The sequence below is a fragment of the Vicugna pacos genome, chromosome 22, assembly GCF_048564905.1.
Source record: "Vicugna pacos chromosome 22, VicPac4, whole genome shotgun sequence".
Lineage (NCBI taxonomy): Eukaryota > Metazoa > Chordata > Mammalia > Artiodactyla > Camelidae > Vicugna > Vicugna pacos.
Genome location: NC_133008.1, coordinates 5777434 through 5797540, shown reverse-complemented (window position 1 = coordinate 5797540; position 20107 = coordinate 5777434). Strand labels below are relative to the sequence as shown.

At 39.7% G+C, this 20107-nt stretch overlaps 1 protein-coding gene across 1 annotated transcript in view; it reads right to left on the bottom strand.

Annotated features, from left to right (window-relative positions):
- Nucleotides 1–11591: 11591 nt before the first annotated feature.
- Nucleotides 11592–20107, bottom strand: part of LOC102536491 (complement receptor type 1) — a 79243-nt gene continuing 70727 nt past the window's right edge. The window contains 1 exon segment of the mRNA XM_072948195.1: nt 11592–11769. Within this exon segment, the coding sequence (XP_072804296.1) occupies nt 11592–11769 (178 nt within the window).

Sequence of the window (20107 nt, the reverse complement as noted above, 5' to 3'; positions counted from 1 at the left end):
GCATTGAACAGAACAGAGAATTTGTACATTATCATGACCCTACTGGCCTCTAACCCAAGGTGTAAACTGTTGATTTTGTCATTAATTTTATCATGAATAGATAGATTCTACCTTCTATCATATTTGCATAGTAGGAAAGTATTACGCTCATTATTTTGGTTTCCTCTCCAAGAAAAATGTACCTCTACTTGCATGAGCTCTTTTGCCCCCTAAAGTTATTTGTGTATCCTTGCCTTGTAGTAATTACATTCCACTGCTGCCTTCAGAAACTCTTGCACCTTTCTGTAAATTTCGTCAGCATTTGATTAATTTGTTCCTGTCCCTAGGAAACCGGTTCCCAATCTTGGGCTCCCAATCCCAAGATTGGGCTCCCAATCTTGCAGGATGCACGAGCTGACAGTGTATGTCCAAATCTCAGTACTTGAGTTCTGACAATCCAGGGGGTATAAATTGTAGGCTCAATTTCACTGTTTAATAACCAAGAGTCTATTTACTACCCCCATCTTTTAGAAGGCATTTCAAATGCCTGCAGTTCTGGGCAGAAGACCTTTAGTGAGACAGGATACTTTCTGAAGCACCTGGTTTTAGTCCAGTGAATGGCTGGCTTTGTTTTGCAGGCTATGGGACTCTGATCTTTTTTCTGATGCCATTGCCCCTTAAGAAGCGTCTAATAAAGCCTGAGGATGTCATGCATGTGTTTAGAAGACCCAAGTTCTTCTTGGACTGCGTCATATCTTAGGCATTCCCTTGCCCTATCTTCCCCTCTTTTGCATTGACTATGCTCTCGAACTCTGACTAGTAATAATCCTCTTAATGCTCTTGACTAGAATGTTATCACCTCAGTAACACGGAATGAGCACTTCCAAAGGATGTGGGATGACAGCCCAACGTACGGAGGGGAAACCCATGGTATAATAGTTACACAGATAAGTCAATTTGAAAACGTCTGAGCTATGATCTCAAACATCTTCATGGGGAAGGGTGGATTTCTGAGTCTAAAGTGGTAAATTGAAGTAAGTGAATAACAGAGTGTCTGGATTTTCCTGGAGAAACCGCTCATAGTAAAAGAATTTATTTGATGAGTTTGGCTACTTCTCCTGAATTGGTTCCAAAATAATCTTTCAATTTTCCATTTTATTTTGCTTATGTACAAGACCAAAATGTAATGAGAGGGCATTTATCCAGCTATCCAATAAAGTCGCCATGAATATTCTTCATAATTAGCCCAGCCTGCTTTATATATATTTGAACCATGCCACGATTCCCAGTCACACTCTGAAGGTACCAAAATCAAGTGTCCATACTGCTTGCCTTGGGATGCTGAAGTCTCTTGACATTTCTTTTAAATACATGTCTCCATCTTTTTGTTTTCTTTCTTGCAATACCTGAATTTCATTTCACTGGTGCAATTCCTAGATTAATCTTTCCATCACCATCATCAGATGAGACTTTATGATTCCCAAGGGATAAATAAACACACGCATGAACACATACACACAATGCTCCAACACCCGCTGTTACCATTTCAGACACGGATAACTTTATTGGAAACCAGTCTCAGGCTGACCTCTCTAAGCTACGCTTCATCCAACACCTCTCAGTCTATTGTCCAATGTAGATTGTAAGGCCCTGGGGAAGTGAATGTTGCTGAGTTCTGGAGTTTAGTTAAGCTAAATATAAACTCCACATAGATTAGCTCTAACCCACAGCCAATCTCTTTTGCTGTCCTGTTTATAACAAAATGACCCCACCTCCTTCACCTTCACCCTTGCAAGCAAGAAGGACAAGAATTGTGAAGGATTTCTTCACTAGCCTTTCTGTCTTTTGACAACAATTCTGAACTATTCTTCTGGAGGGCAGAGCCACTGGGCTGGCCCCTGACCTACTGCCCGAGAGGAGGAAATGAAACCAGAATCGGGGATGGTGTTACATGGCAGCTTAGAAGGGGAAATGACACATCTAATAACCAACAGAAATGGCAAGTAATTAGCCAAAATGACGATAATTAACAGAAATGACAAGTCTAATAAAATTTCACTTGCGTGTTGTCGTAGAGCACTTTGGATTCTTAGCTTTCCATTTTAAATATTAATCTCAATGGAGTTTACTTTGGATGAAAAGTCATATCAAATATGGAGATGGAAGTAATTCCATACACACGTTCCATCAAATTCTTTGTTATCAATGTCACTTATGCTACAATCGGCAGAGAGTGGATTAAGACCTCATACTGTTCCCCTAAAAATACATTATTTTTGTGTAGACCTCATTTATGCAGCTCAAAAAACATTCAGCCACAGGGATCAGGGAAAGCGGCTGTTTTTAATTTTCTTTGCTATTTTCAAAGATGGGAAGGTCTCACCCCTCCCCTCTTTCCTCCTCTTCAGTAACAGACAAAGAAGGTTAAATCTTATTAGCATGTCTTATATAGCTGGCTGTAACCTAAGTGACCTGTCATGGCACTAAATGCCTACTAGAACTTCCCCTGTACTTGCAAGATGGAAATTTTATGCATCAGTGCTTTTATGCATGCATCTGATTTGGGAAGTTCACTGCTTTATGGATATGAACATTGTGATCATGTAAATTGATCTACATAATGGGATTTTGTGTGTGTGCGTGCATATATCTATGTGGATATGGATGTATGCAAGTGTATTCTAAAAGGAAATCTAATACATGAAATGTTAACTTTAATGATATGAAATGCATTAAATTCAAACTATCTTGCATGTGTATGCAGATGCGTTATGTCTCTATCATTGGGCTCTGCAGGAATTTATGGTGGCAAAAAAAAACTCATCATATACTCTGATGTGCCGTGCTAAATGAGAACGCAACATGGCGCTATTATAGGCAATAAATGAGAGCCAAGGAAACCAAGACTTAAGAAGCTTTTAAGGAGAGCCCTTAGCAAAAGTGCAATAAAAAAATTGCATTTGATTCAGGGGTACAGAGCTCTTCTTTTCAGGTACACTGGCTAAGCTCCTTTTGTCTCTAAACTATCATCTGCTAGAAACCAAGAGTTCTACATTTCAGAGTTCCAATAACCAAAAGGCACAGTAAGTTCTCAGCTTTCTTCTCACCAAAATTCACCACTGGGTCCCATTATCTCAAGGTCTAATGGATTTAGTCAGATAAACCGAATGAGCTAAAGGATTAATTCCTTAAAGATTTACCTTTCTCAGACAATATAGTACCTTAACCCAGGTCACAATTCAAATTATCCTTCAGGAAGTTTGTTTTGATAACCCTCATCCTTGAAATTAATTTCCAGCCTATCACACTCTTGAGTGGTACGTTTCACCTTTGCAACGCAAAGTGTTTCTAAATGGCCCAAAGCAAACTGATCGTTCATTTTTCAAAACTGATCTCAAATCCCCTACCTTCCTTTTTTGCCATAATCAATACTGAGTAAATACTCAACTCATATTTAATAATGATGCTGGTGTAGTAGATATTGATAATCTCCAGATAGTTGTTCTGTAGATTCATATGCGCTCCATGCCTACCTACCATATGAAGAAAAACTAATACAACATCAAGATAAAATTTAACAAAATAATAATAAAGCAGAAATCAGCAGGCTCAGGTTTCTGTTCCAGATCTGCTAATTATTCAGATAGCAGCAGAATTTTAAAACCAGCAGCTCTGAGGATTCACATTTAGAAATCTAGTTATCACTTGATCAAGAATAAGTAAATGTATCTAATCAAATTGTTCCTCCGGCAAGTATTTGTTTCATATATCCTGACATATGAAGAAGCCAAGGATGACTATGAGTTGCTCTTTGTCCTCAGTTTTCACTTGTAAGCTACACACAGTATCACCAATATAAAAGAATAACAGTAAGACCCAATGGCATAGCTGTCTTTTGTTTGCTACATTGGCCCAATAATTCTAAAGATAATATTTGAAACTAGAAACTATTTAGGGCAGTGTTGATGTATAGAGTTTGATGGTGTCAGCCCCACCCCCAAAATTCATGTCCACTTAGAATCTCAGAATGTGGTAGCCCTAAATCCAATGACAGGCATCCTTATGAAAAGGCCATGTAAAGGCACACAGAAAAGAAAGCCATGTGAAAATGCAGACAGAGATTGGAGTGGTGTAGCTACAAGCCAAAGAACGCAAAGGATGGTCAGGAGACAATGTGAGAAAGAAATCTTCCCTAGAGTCGTCAGAGGACCATGGTCCTGTTCCCACTTTAATTTTGGACTTCTAGCCCTCAGACCTCTGAGGGAAGAAAGTTCTGCTGTTTCAAGCCACTCAGTGTTGGTAATTAGCTATGGCAGCCTCAAGAAATTAATACAGTTGATAGGTGTGATTGCTTTTGATAAAGTAGACTCCATCTTCTTGCCCACCAAATATCTGGCTTAGGGATAGAGATGGGTAAGGTTTTAGTTTCAAGCTAATTTGTGATCAACTTAGAAAACACATTCATTAAGAAATTTATATGGGTATGTATAGAGACTAGATTTATTTTAAATATAATTGATTTTTTCCAGTTTAGAGGTGTTTAGATGTTGATTGTGTCTATTAGCCAGCAGAGAGTAAGTGAGGCTGCAATAACAAAAATCTCAGTGTCTTGAAACACTGATGGTTAATTCTTGCTTATGAGACATATCCTTTCTATGAGAACAGGATACTCTTCTCTGCTTTATCCTCACTCTGGAACTCTGTCTAAAAGGGAAAGAAGTCTGGGAGGGTCTAGAATGTTTTAGTTACACTGACGACTTGTTGGAAAGAGCCGGACATGTTATTTACTCAATTAGGAGGCCAAGAAGAATGATCCACCATGATCCCAAAGGTGGAGAGCTAAAAAAAAAAGAAAACATGGCAAACAGCACACATCATGACCAGTGTACTCTCAAATTCTCGAGACTATCTCTTTTACTCCAAAACAAATAAATATTAAAAAAAGTATATATATATATATATGTATATTAACCTCTCTTACTGCTTCACACTTCTATTCTGCACAGCCGTGTGGTACTCCAGTTTTGTTGGGCGATGCCCTGATGGGTTGTGATGTCAAGCTAACTAATCAAGAAACATATTTCAAGTCTCTGGATGAGATAGATTTCTACTGTATATTTGGTCTCGTGATTCTACTTGCCTTAACACTGAATTATATTTGATAATATAGTGCCATTATGAGAAATAGCAACAGGAGTTCAGAATATTATAAAAAAAATGTGATATACAATGTAATAAACTTGGTATTTTTTCCCATGCTTTGCATTTATTACTTCACATTTGGAATTTTGCAATTATAGTTCCTTTTTAAAAAAAAAAGATGAGAAAATCAGATGCATTTTTAAAAACAGAAACACTATTATCATGGAGATACGTGAAAATATTACATAAATTGCAATCTTATAACCAAGAAAATGCAAAGAGGTGGTTTGATGGTTTCTTTAATTTATGTCTGCCTGTGAGCAGTGTTCTGCAGAAGGTATTGTCTAGTGGGTTTAAGAAAATTCTGCTTTATTTTCCTTTCAACTACAACATGGCACGGGGAAATGCCTTTAAATGAGTGCTTCCAAATAAATTCATTGATAGCCCTTTAGCACTCAGGTGCAGGTCCCAATAAGAAAGGTGCAACACTGTCACAACTGGCGAGCTTTAGACAGGGGACACCTTGGCTGATAGAAATCTCACCACACTTTTGGCAGGAAGTCTACATCTCTCTCCACTTACTGACTCGCACATTGGAAACTTCACTTGCTAATGTTCTTCCACTGAGACACAGAATGTTTCTCCCTACCTCCATGGCCCCTCCCATCGTATGAGCTGATTATGAGCCGAGTTTAACTGGACAGGCATCTTTCCCCAAATCATGTCAAATCCTGGTTTTCATTTGGCCAATGGATTCCTCATTAAGTTGAGAGCAGTTAAATTAAAGTAACACTTTTAAGTTTAAAGTAGTATACCTTTCAGGAAAAAAAACAACACATACTGCTACATGGAGGCTTCAAGACTTCAAAGGAATAAAAGTATAACATGAGAACGACAGAATGAAAGGCAGGCAGGTTTATGTGCCTATCCCTCTCACGTCATACCCCATGACGGTCATCGTGGGTGAATCTAGGTAAGATCCAGTCTTTCCTGCTCCTCATGGAATACGCTTTGAGGGCCTCATAGACCCACCACCTAGGAAGATACAGTTGCAAATGCTTTTATATTAACTTTAACTGTTCGGCAATGAATGGTCCGAACAGTTGCAAGTTAAAAATGTTTTTGACAACACAAATTGTATGTTAACTCATTATACTGTGGTCCTAACTGAAAAAAAATATATAAGCATTGTCCTTCCTTCCTCTATCCTTCCTTCCTTCCTTTACTTTTTCCTTCCTTCCTTCCTTCCTTCCTTCCTTCCTTCCTTCCTTCCTTCCTTCCTTTCTTTCTTTCTTTCTTTCTTTCTTTCTTTCTTTCTTTCTTTCTTTCTTTCTTTCTTTCTTTCTTTCTTTCTTTCTTTCTTTCATATGGAGCCTGAAACTGGAACTTTCACAGGTTTGTTAAGAACAAAGAACCAAAAAATTGGGTCTAGAGCACACCAAGAGTTTAACTTTTCAGGCATTTACCTTTACTTCTGTAAGAAGAGGTACATCTCACTATTACCTGTGTTTCTGATGTGTTGCCATGTCTTCTGTCCGAGTAAAGAAAAATATCATTTTAAATATAAAATAAGAAGAGTTCCTATTGTTTTTCCCCCATCAAAAGAACATAAGCATGTATGGCAGTATCAGGGGAAGGCAGGATATTAGAGAATCATAGGCAGGGTTTAGAGGTCAGCTCTCTGGGAACCACTCTTTTCTGTATCATTTGCCGCTGAAATGACCTTTGTCAAGTCATTGCAGTTCCCTAGGGTCCACTTTCCACCTTTTCCAGTGGCTAGATGTAATGAAACTGCTATTAAAGTAACTTAACTAAATATCACTTACAGGGTATTTTATTCTCCTCACTCACTCCTCTATCAGGGAATGGCGACCAGGGACAACTTAATAAATATATTTAGAATTATCTTTAGGAACTGTATCAGAGTACAGATTTTCAGTTGTCTTCTTTATTTTTGAATTCATCTCTACTCCTACGTAAATGCTAACTATTGCAAGTAGGTAAAACTATTATTGTTCCTATGAGAATTTATGATAAATGTGGTACAGGCATATATTTCTAGAGGCATAGCTCTCATAGGTGTGAAATTTCCTAACATTAGAGAGCAGGAATCTAATTTGAGGAGGAAGAGGAGGGAAAGAAAGGGGAAGGCGGAGGAGGAAGGAGACGGGGAGTGAGGGGGTTGGAAAAGCAGGAAAAAAAGGAGCAATGTGATGTCGCGTAAACACCCAAAAGCCTAATGCAAAACCTCAACAATAAAAAAAGTGTTGTTTTAATGTAGCAAAGAAAATGCCACCAACTCTGCTTGTCCCAGTTAACTTAAAGTAAATTGTACAAATTTTATTAGCTGCTTTTCTAGCTCAGAGGAAATCAAAATCTGAAAATTCTGAGAAAGCTTTCAGAAATACTAAATGAGACACAACTAACCCCAATCTAAGAGGAAAAAAAAAAAAAGTACGGCAGGGAGGCGGCCCACATATTTTTAAATGCAGCCAGAGAGTATTGTGAATTTTAATAAAGAATCATTTTCCGTGGGGAATTTATTTATTAATATAACTAGATTTTCCAACCGCATCCAAAGCATACGCAAGTCATTATGAGAAGATGCACATGGTGATGAGATGGGGTCTATTTATCCAAAGAAATTCAGCTGAAGGGGAAACCTGAACACAAAGCAAGGGCGACAAGACACTTGGGTGTACGCTGAGGGTGGAGGCACATCTGAGACTGCAGATGTAATCCAGCTTGGGGTTCATAAATCAAATTCAGGCTTTATGCTATGGGGCATTTCTATGATCGGGGACAACAGTGGGTTTCACCCTGGTGTGGCAGGAGGAAAGTCGATGACATGTAGGGCATAGGGTAGAGAGGTGTGGGGGTTCATGGGTCTCGGTGACAGGGACTACTCAAATGTGTCCCAGAGGCTCAATACGAGCAGAGCAAGGACAAAGGCAATCATGCTATTAGGAGCAGTCCTGTGCAAGGCTTCTCAGAGATTGCTGCTCAGTCTACTGGACAAATAGAAGATGGAAGGTCAAGGGATACTAGTTTGATGTCGTTCCTTAAGTGGAAGGGCTTCCAAAGGCTTATCTCTAGGCATCAGTGAGCACAGCTGTTGTTCGCAGAGTTCCTGGTTCCTGTATGTGTAGAACCCACGTCTAATGACACATGGAAGACAGGCAATACTGTGACAGTTAGCTATGCAAGTGCCGGGGGCCCACTTGATCAAGCAAAACCTCCACCCCATTGTCATGTGTCCATCATTTGGAATATTGTGAGAATAATAGTTGATCCGTAAATTCACGAGCTTGTGAAGAGGACTTTTTCCAAAATTAAAAAGGACAATTACATCTGTAAAGAGGTGTATTTTGGTTCAGATATCTACTTACTTTTAGGTGCCAAGTAAGATAATGTCTAGAAAACAAGAAATGAAACATATGGTATGTTTCTTTCCCTTTCTGGCTTACTTCCCTTCGTCATTCTAAGTGAAATAAGCCAGAAAGAGAAAGAAATATACCATATGATATCACTCATATGGGGAACCTTAAAAAAAAAAAAGAAAAAAGAAAACAAAAGAAGAGTATATTAATGACCTCATCTACAAAACAGAAACAGACTCGCAGACATAGTAAACAATCTTATGGTTACTGGGGGAAACGGGGTGGGAAGGTATGAATTTGGGAGTTTGAGATTTGCAAATGTTAACCACTATACATAAAAATAGATAGAAGACAGATTTCTTCTGTATAGCACAAGGAACTATATTCAATATCTTTTAATAACCTTTAATAAAAAAGAACATGAAAATAAATACACGTGTATATATGCATGGGTGGGACTTTATGCTGTAAATCAGAAATTGACACATTGCAACTGACTATATTTCAATTAAGAAAAAAGAGATTTGAAGTAAAAAAAATAAAAAAGAAGAAATCAGTCAAGGAAACACGAACATTGGGGTCAGTTTATTTGTATTTCTCAGGCCTTCTCATGGTACAAAGATGAGGAGCAGTTCCATTAAAAAGTCATTGAATGAATTATTAGCAAGTGGAAAGGAGGTGTCATCACTGAATGGGAACCCACCAAAAAGGGTGGGTTCAGTATTTAGAAAGGGTCCTTTAGTAGATAGAATATAGGATTTGGATTTATTAAAACAAATAAGAAAGTGAAAAAAATCTCATTTAAATACTTCCCAATCCTCTTCTAGAGTTTGTAATATTGTTAGCCAAATGGCATACTTCAGACCCCTTAAAGTCTATGCACGGTGATCACTTCAGGGTAGGAAGGGGTTAATATTAAGAAACACAGGACAGATTTGTGAGAAGAGCATCTAATTTGGGATGAAGACAAAGTGACTGGCGGTCGTGGTTGGAAGTCAGTGCACCCCTGGGAGGGATGGTTTCAATACAAAGGAGATTGTTCAGTTCTTTCCTTGGCTTTTTGCTTGTGTGTGTACATACACATCCATATGACACAAATTCCCAGGTGATTCTTGCCTTGTTTAACAAAATGTTCACTATTAAGCTAGTCTGGAATCAGTCTTTGTTCCTATGATAAAGTGTCCTACATATTGTAAGGCCAAAATAAATCGATATATAGATATATAGATATATAGATATAATGTCTAGTTAACCAGACAAATCCTTCGCCTTTTTGCATTAACCTAGAACTCTAGAAAAATCAACATTATAGATAAGGGAGAAAGAGGTAATATTAGATTGCCTAATTAGAATACGTGTAACAAACCTTCTTCGATTGGGCTGTCTCAGATTTCTTCACAATCTTTTCACTTACATCTGAGCCATGAGTCACTCTTTCTATTCAGCCAGTTTTCCACAAAGAAGAGGAAGCAAAGTGTTACTTTGGTTCGCTTCGGTTTTTCTGCTTTTCTAATTGTGATATTTACTTCATCGGCGTCAGTGTGCGCGCCAGTCCAAAGAGACTAAAGCCAGGCTGTCCGGAGGTGCATAAGCCGAGTGGCCGGCCTCCTCCACCAACTGGATCACTCACTCCAAGCACAAGTGATTCAATTTTGTGCCTCAGCAAAATTGCAGATTTTTCCATGCTATAGACCAGTGAGTTTCAACCCTGACTGCAAATTAAAGGCACTTTCAGATACCAGTGTTCAGGCCCCCATCTGTGATGTGAAACCAGATTCTTACTAGTTGGGTCCCTGATGTGTGTGCGTAGCATGGACACGTGTGACTCTGCATGCGTGTGAAAGTGTGGGTGCGATGGATGGATGCATGTGGGGCCTTGGGATGCTTGGCATCCCAGATGATTCTAATTTGCATGAAGGAATCAGGTTTGAGAACCACTGAGTCATAAATGCATACATCTTCACAGCTACTTACCAAATACATAACTGGAGACTATCTAATTTATAAATAAGGGATGTACTTTTACTTAATAAGAAATGAAGAATTAGAAATCACATTCTCTAAGACAAGAAACTCCTGTAATAAATATTCTTTAATGAATAAATTGCATCTTTATATTCTGGTATAGAGATAGACCAAGTGAGGATGTGGAGCAAGGACAACGTTTTTCTTAAAATGATCTCCTGGGTCCATCCCGATACATGAAGAAGTGAGGAATCAGCGTCCCCAAGTCCTACACCAGATATCACACCATAAATAACTGGATCCTAAGTTTTCTTTCAAAATTGAAATTAGAAATTATCCACCTTAGTCAGCCTGAGAAATAGTTCAGTACTATATCAAACTCACATACATTGAAAAGAGTTATTCACAGAACACTTACGTTTCGCTACATATTTATCTTGTAGCTACACTTAAACGTACAACAGATGGTGTGTGTAAAACGTCTGACAAAATTTTGCTTTCTTATTCACATAAGATCCGCAAGAGACCCTTTGCCCATATGGAATCGGAGAGAATTTCCCCTAGGTAAATTTGGATGTCTTATCTTCTAGGATCTTCTGACTCTTTCTGGCTCCCACACAGCTTCTGTTCCAGGAAAATTTTTCCCAGGCAGCCAGCGCCTTGCTCTTGCAAGATCGTCATCACCTCTCATGAGTTACTGCCAGTCTCAGCTTCCAGGACTGTGTTACACACCTCACAGTGGCTCCTTAACTTGTGTATGTGAGTCCAGCTTCTCTCTCTAACCTCAGAGTCCTCGTGTGACTGCTCTTTGTCGTGTCCTGTGGCCATGAGGACAATCCTATTTGTTGGAGAGAATTATTCATCGATTTCACCCCAGCTGAACATTGACTCCCCCCATGGAACACACATCACTTACTTTGCAAACACCATGTTACATGCCTCTGGGAGGAGTGGTACGCCCCTCGCCCACAGTGGAGGCTGCAAAGTTTCCACGTAGAAGTCTAAAAACACATTTTAAGATCATCAAGTGATCAGCCAATCATTTTAATATTTAGAAGCACCATTTTCCACATCACTAGGTCAGGGAAGGAATAAGAGGTCACTAAATAGTAAACACTTCGCAAGTTACTCCTTGGCTACTTTGCCTTCGATGCAAATGACCTTGTCGGTGCAGGCGTCATTGGGTGGGAAAGTCACCTCTACCTCGAAGACCGTCCCCCCATGGGACCAAATCTGAGACAGAGGGCAGGCTGTCAGACGGCCACTTCCATTACTGTCTGCCCAGGCCACAGGCACAGTGCATCTGTGTAAGCAGTTCATGTGTTTATGTAAACACTTCACAACACCCAATCAATCACTGCTTCCGCCCCAGCACTTTCCTTAGGGAAGTGTATGCCCCTGACCTAGTAGAGACTCGAGGCAACTCCTTTCTTTCATGAGCTCAGGGTTTAATGGGCCCAACACAACAGCGGCACAGATGAGTAATTTCAAGGAGTTCTCATTATGACCAGGATCTGCGCTACAGAGACTCAGAGGACGCGTGTCAGCACACACCTCCTGCCTTTAGAGGTGTTTGTTTTTTTTTAATATATACAAAGCATTACAAATGATGAAACACACAAGGCTGACCACTCTCTTTAAAGGTCAAAAGAGGTTATGAGTTTTCTTCTAACAGTAAAATTCTGGGTGAGGAGAAATTTACAAGTTTCTATCTTCAAGAAAGTTAACTTTAGTAATAGCACATTCTGTTCAAATCTGTGTAAAAAGCTAGACCATCATCTGGGGTCTGAGAGAGAAAGATCAGAGACTTTCTGTGTGTATCTGTCACTTTAGCTAAATTGATAGCTAAGTAATGTTTTATAACACTTCACATTTAAATGCTTTCATTTCTTTTGTTCTCTGTATCTATGCCACCACTGCCCCCAACCTTTCTTATTTCTTGCAGATTTGCTTATAATTGGTTTCCTTGTTTTCCACTGAAAACCACAAATGAGAGATGGGATTAGTGAAGTGTGCTTTAAGACCAGGAAGCTCTTCGGGGAAATACAATTCGTCTTCCATTGGCACAATATCTGTGGAAACAAAACAAAACAAAAAAATTCTCTACCGAATCAACACTAACCACAGCATAGCCGGCATGGGGGAAGCGGACACCCATCACCACGGGGCTGAGGAGCTTAAAACCACTGATCCTGTAGCAGCAGAGTCATAAAATCCTGCCTTCTATTTGAAAAACATTTGATAGTGGACGTCTGAATGCCTCATCTCAGAGAAAGCCGGGGTACAAGGGACTGAATCATTAACATTTTGCAAAATATGGGGAGTCATCACATCTGAGAAAGCAGATGGCCTCCCCACCACTCAGACACCCCCAACCCAAACAAGCTCAGTGCACTGCGACAATGTGACAGCTGATGGAGAAAAGACACACCACGCTTCATTCTAAGCAGGAATGAGGATCTGAAGATAAACCCAGAGCAGTTCCAGGAACGGTATTGTAAATTCCCACAACTGATCTCCACTGGGGTTCAGGGGACAGTACTGGACCAGCCCCCCAGTGTGTCCCATAGCTACTGGCACCAAATCGAGCTTAACGGAATACTCTAAATGGATCACAGAGTTCGGGCTCATTAGAGGCAGTACATCACTTTCGTAAGGAGAGCAGTTAGAAGGTAATATTTAAATGCCTACAAATCCTTTGGTGCCCGAGAAAAGGTGTCCTAAAATCTTATTAAAATTTCCACCTGGAATAGGCATCACCTCAAAGAGATAATTCTGTTTTTGAGTTTGTTAAACTTGTAATGACACCATATCATTATCAATTACATACAATTTTTTAGATTTTTAAAATTTCTCCCTTTGACAATTAGTCAGCTTCTTAGAGATATTTCATCGCATTCAAGGAGAAAATAAATCAGAGCAATTATCCAGAGAACATAGACTAAACTTCTTGCTCCATGTAGAGAAAAAAAAAATTAGAATCAGACTGAGCCGTGCTGGAAAGGACGTAGGACAAGGGAATGCGATGCCTGATTCGTCCTTCTGGATTTGCCCCTTAGATTTAAACACATGTGCCTCCATTCTGTAATATAGAGATGGGAGAAAAATAACTGTCTCACCTCCGGATATTGAAATGATGAAAGCAAAGTAAGGGAGTAAAAGTGTATAGCAAAAACATAGATTTGCTGTTCAGTGTAAAATTTACTCAGACATAATCTCAGGCTCCTTCATCCATCTTTCACCTGCTTCCCTGGCAACGTCACCCACATCCGTGGCTTCAGTCACCACAAATAAACTGGGAACTCCAGAGTCCTTTTCTGAGAAAGATCTTTTTTATTTTAATTTTTTTATTTATGTATTTACTTATGTAATTATTTATGTATGTATTTATTTTATTGCAGTATAGTTGATTTACAAGGTTGTGTTAGTTCCAGGTGTAGAGCAAAATGATTCAGTTATACATATACATATATATTCGTTTAGATTCTTTTCTAAGAACTTACTAAAATGTACTGAATATAGTTCCCATGCTATACAGTAAGTCCTTATTCTTTATCTATTTTATATACAGTGCTATGTATCTGTTAATCCCAAACTCCTAATTTATCCCTCCCCTTTCCCCTTTGGTCACCATAGTTTGTTTTCTATGTCTGTGAGTCTATTTCTGGTTTGTAAATAAGTTCATTTGTATCTTTTTTTTCTTAGATTCCGCATATAAGTGAAATCATATGATATTCGAAGAAAGACCTTTTTTAAATACAAATATCTGATCCCTTGCTCTTAAGCCCCACCTCTATTTCAGGTGCTCAGACTTACACGTGCTCTTGAAACCCACCAAGCCTCTGCAGAGGGAGACGGGGCTGAGGGAGACAGTTATCTTGTAAACACTAAGTGTGTTTTTATTTTATTTTCCTTTTGTTCACTGTATTTTGTTTTATTTTATTATTCTATAGAGGCAAAGATTTGACATCACCTTTCCAGATAATCTCATTCATGAGAGTTGGGGTTTTAGTCTCCAAAAGTTAAGGAGACTTTTGGCTACGTTAATGTAAGATGTCTTGTTCTCAAATAACGAAGGGGGCAAAATTGGTTCTGCATTTATTGTAAAATAGTGCTTTTATCCTGGGCGGAGTTGTGTCACTGGATGTTTGTTTTTCACCTTAAGAAAATTGTTATTCTCTTGGCCCAGCTGTTCAGAGAGACCTCAAAAACCTACCTGTCTTGAAACTCAGTTGACTTCCGGACTTCAGCAGGTTGATGGCAGGAACCGGGCAGAGTCTGGGCTGGGTTCCAGAGCGCAGCCCCGCTTAATCCAACCAGACTGTTCCCTCAGGAATCTCACTCCACTTGGGTATCAGGAAGATGACTTTATGTCTTCTGAACTCTCCCTCAAACTGTCCTATGGTGAACAAGTCCTCCTCTTTCCTACCGTTTATCAGCATCCTGAGAAGGTCCTGGCACTTTCCACCTACTTCAGATGTTAAAAATCAGTCAGTCCACGTGAAAAGCTTCAGCTCTTATCTGATTCTACACACGTTGCCCTGCCGTTGCTGGCCCAGGACTGGCTGGGACCTTTCCCTCCCTCACCATTGTCCTGTTCCTAAGTTCCAGCTCTCCAAGAATTAGGGATCACAAAAAGAAATGAAGCGGGAGGACAAATGTCCCTTACCTTGCTGGGGATAATGTTAATCCTTTTTTGGCTGTTATCTGCTGCTTTTCTGCCTCACCCCAACCCATCATCAGTGACAGCCTCTTTGTGACAAATGTACATACGCTGTCCCACTCTGTGCGAGGTCAGGGACTGGTGTGGCCTCCCCACCACTCAGCGGGGTCCAGCCTGAATGCTGCATCGGCCCTCAGTTCCCACGTGCTTTCTGCATCTTGGAAGTGTTCACCCAGAGGGCAGCCCTATGGAGCCGGCTTCCGGCAAGATGTCTCTGACTTCCACGGTGTTCTACAAGCATCCACTTGACCGAGAGGCGTCTTGCCTTTGCCAAGCCAACTGGTGTGAGTCCCAGTCGCCACTTTGTTTCTCTGCCTGCCACTTCTCTCCAGTTTCCCTACCCATGGGGTGGATAGCTAGGTTAGCAATCTGATTACCTATGTAGACACCCCACCTGGAAATGAGACCCAGTCTACCTTTATCATCAGCATGTCTCATCTTTCATGAGAAATTTCTTGGGGCCTCTATGGGTGGGATGAAGGCAGAGGGGTAAGTATGCCCAGTAGTGGGGTCAGTTGTGCTAACTTTGAATGAACCCTGGAGAAGCTCCATCCTCAAATATTAGTGTGTGTGTGTGTGTTTTTTAAGAGTGTAGATTTCTTAATACATTTTTTTATTTTCAGGTGTATAAAGTACTCACATCTCATATCAATTCTCAGGAACTGGCACTGTGATGCCGCAGCCAGGGGAAGCCCCTGAAATCACACAATAATGCCCAGCAAAATCGGGGGCTCCCCTCCCTCTCTGGGGAAGGCCACTCTGGTTGCTCCCCTCCTCATGCTCTAACTACATAGGATTCGTTTACTCTGTGCCGTATGCTTTCCTGCTTCAAGCTCTGCCTCCCGGGTGGACCTTGCTGCTCCCGGGAATATCCCACAATTCTCGCCGTTTCGCCTTAGCCACGCCCCCTCGCTGCGGCCAAGGTGAGGCGCTCACAGGCAGCTGGGGATTAACGACCAGTGCCTGGCTTACTCCCTATTCATTCATAAGCGTTCAGGTTAAAGGGCACGCGTCGAGGTGCTTCTCTGTCTTTGTAATTAAGTTAGTTTGCCCCCTCTGCCCTTTCTGAGCCCTCATCATACTCGAAATTACTCGCTCACTGATCACGTTCTCTGTTAAATTACATGGTTCTTGGGGACAGGGGTCAATCTCGTGGATGGAGCTTGCTCACGGGTATATCCTTAGTACCGCGTGCATTTCCCTAGCAGCTACTTATTTATTAAGTGAACTGATAAATGTATGGAGAACGAAACTAGTGTCATTAATTTTTATTAGATTTAGCAAATGATTTTTCAACCCTTCATTTGAATCTGCCCTCGGATCTATCAAGAAACTTATCTGCTCTATCCTGTTCCACCTCTGTTGCTTTCCCTGCACATTTTTGGCTTCTGTCTATGTGAGAGTTCGAGGCTGCTGTGGTATCTTCATTTCTATTCACATTGGAGAGGTTGGTGAAAATGTACATTTTTAAAATCAACGAAAAGTGAGTTTTACCTGATTTTAAACTAGATATAGTTGAAGTAAAAAAAAAAATTTAAAGGAAACAGAGCTCTGAACTCCTCATGTCTTATACAGCTTAATTTTAACCTCTCCTACGGTCATTCTTAACTGCTCTTCCCAGGATAGTTTAAATGACCAAATCGATCATCAATCATTGACTCTAAGAAAAATTTTAGGTGTGAAGGTTTCTGCATGGGTATGCTTGCTTGGTTTTTAATTTTACTTAGAGTGAAACAGTTTGTTTAGCTAATTGCTTCCCATGTAAGACAGTGAGGTTGTAGAGAACGCTGACCCTGGGTGTTATCTGTGCAGAAGGAAGCACTGGCTGAGCTCGGCCATCTCCCATCTGGTTCCCATCGCATCAGACTTGCCCTCTGGCCCCCGGCCACTGACATAACCTCTGGCATAGTTAGTGCAACCTTCCACCGTTCTGTAAAATTTCTCTGCTTGTTACTCTTCCCCTGGCAGTTTCACTCAGCAGATCTGACTGTTAGTGGTAAAACACCACATCCCAGTATTGAGGAGACACACGGAGGCCGAATACAGCATTCCCTTATTTTACAGATCAGAGACCCAAGATCCCCAAGACAGTGTGACTCTCTTGTACTTTTTAACTGGAGGGAAAGAGACAAGGCTAGAATACAAGGCTGCCCCCACCCAGCCCAGTGCATGTTTCCAGCACAGAACATGAGCACATTGAGTCAAATATCCTGGAAGCAATCTAGGGTGACTAAGTAAATCACAGATTTAAAATAAAAGGATTTGAACAATTTCAATCTGGATATTCAAATCCCACTAAACAGTACATCACTTTTTCCAATGCTTACATATAAGCAAATGGAGAACCAGAAATGGGCAAATATTCAATTATAAAAATCTCTGTAGACAGTGCAACTGGATAATTTCACGTATCAGACGAAATTAAAAAAAAATCTTTCATCCTATTCAAAGTTTTGGGGGGCAGAGTGAGGGCGGGCTGTTGCATTTTGGGCTTGAGTTAACTTCAAAGCGTTCAGTTCCCCTGCCCTCACTTGGTCCTCAGAGACGACATGAGCATGCAGCCGCAAGCTTCTCCCCCCCCCCCGTCTCCCTGGCAGCCGCAGTCCCGCAAAGGTAATCATCCCCAAACTGTCAGACGGGTCCCTCCTCCCAGAAATGGTAGCTGGGCGGATTTCTCTGAAGTTTGGTGGAAGTGGTCAGCCGCTGTCACTAAGGATTAACTGGTCTCCGAATAACCAGAAACATAAATCAAAGTGGGATCAGAAAAGACAGGTCTTCCCCACCAAGTGTACGAAAGAAAGGGAAATGTGTCCCGGAGTCTCCTTTCATCTTCTCAGCCACACCCTCACGTGGAGAGTCAGCTGCTCCAGCACAGTCATCTTCAAAGGCAAAGGACAGCAAAGCAAGAAAGGGGAGACAAGAAAAAAAGAAAAAAAATTCTAATGACTAATTGGCAAGCCATCTGTCTGTATGTGTTATCTCCCTACGTTACCTTCACAATCAAAAAGGAAAAACAAAAAGACAAAGATAAGAACAAAAAAGAAATACAAAATGAACTGACAAATAAGGTTTAAAATGGCAATGAATACATATCTGTTAATAATTACCTTAAACGTCAATGGACTAAATGCTCCAATCAAAAGACACAGAGTAGCAGATTGGATAATGAAACAAGAGCCTGCAATATGCTGCCTACAAGAAACCCACCTTAAGGTGAAGGACACAAATAGATTGAAAGTGAAGGGATGGAAAAAGATTTCATGCAAACAGAAATGACAAGAAAGCAGGGGTAGCAATATTCATATCACACAAAATAGACTTTAAAACAAAAGCCATAATGAAAGATGAAAAAGGACACAATATAATGATCAAAGGAGCAATACAAGATGAGGATATTATACTTGTTAACATCTATGCACCCAATATAGGAGCACCTACATACATAGAACAAATACTAACAGATATAAAGGGAAAAAAATGAAGAGAATACAATAGTAGGATACTTTAACACCCCACTGACATCAATGACAGATCTTCCAGAAAGAAAATCAATAAGGCAATATAGATCTTAATTGACATAATAGAACTGTTAGACTTAGTTGATATTTTCAAGACAATACATCAAAAACAAACAAAAATCCAAACCCAGAATACACATTCTTTTCAAGTGAATGTGGAACATTCTCTATGACAGGTCACATACTAGGACACAAAACAAGTCTCAAAAAGTTTCAGAGGATAGAAATGAATTCAAGCATCTTTTCTGATCACAATGACATGAAACTGGAAATCAAACATAGAAAGATAAATAATAAAAAAAGATTATATGGAGACTAAACAATCTGCTACTAAAAATCAATGGGTCAATGATGAAATCAAAAAGGAAATTAAAAAATAACTTGAGACAAATGACAATTAAAAAAATACAAAATCTAAGAGGAAGCAAAAGCAGTCCTTACAAGGAAGTTCATAGTGATACAAGCCCTCTTCAGAAAACAAGGAAAATCTCAGCTAAACATCCTAACCTACAACCCAAAATAATTAGAAAAAGAAGAACAAACAAAACCTAAAGTCCTAAAGGAAATAATAAAGATTAGAAAATAAAAAATAGAGGTTAAAAAATAGAGATGATCAATAAAATCAAGAGCTGGTTCTTTGAAAGGGTGAAAATTGACAAACCTCTGGCCAGGGTCACTACAAATAAAAAGAGAGGATCTAAATAAACAAAATAAGAAATGAAAGAGGATAAATAATGACCAATACTGCAGAAATATTTAAAAAAAAAGAGAGAGACTATGAACAATTATATAGCAACAGATTGGACAACCTAGAAGAAATGGACAAGTTTCTAGAAACATACAGCCAACCAAAACTGAATCAAGAAGAAACAGATAATTTGAACAGACTGATCACTATAAGTGAAATAAAATCTGTAACTAAAAAAAAAAACAAAAAACAAAAAAACCTCCCTGCAAACAAAAGTCCAGGAGCAGATGGCTTCACTGGGGAACTCTACCAAACATACAAAGAAGAACTCATACCAGTCCTTCTCAAACTTTTCCAAAAGATTGAAGAGGAGGGAACACTCCCAAAGTCATCCTCTGAAACCACCATCTCCTTAATACCAAAACCAGACAAACACTATCAAAAAAGAAAATTGCAAGTCAATATCTTTGGGGAACATAGATGCAAAAATTCTCAACAAAATACTAGCAAATCAACTCCAACAACACATAAAAAAAGATCATACAGCATGGACAAGTTGGATTCATCAGAGTCACAAGGATGATTCAACATATGCAAATCAATCAATGTGATACGTCACATCAACAAAAGAAAAGACAAAGAAGACATGATCATCTCAATAGATGTAGAAAAAGCATTCAACAAAATTCAACATCCATTCATGATAAAAACT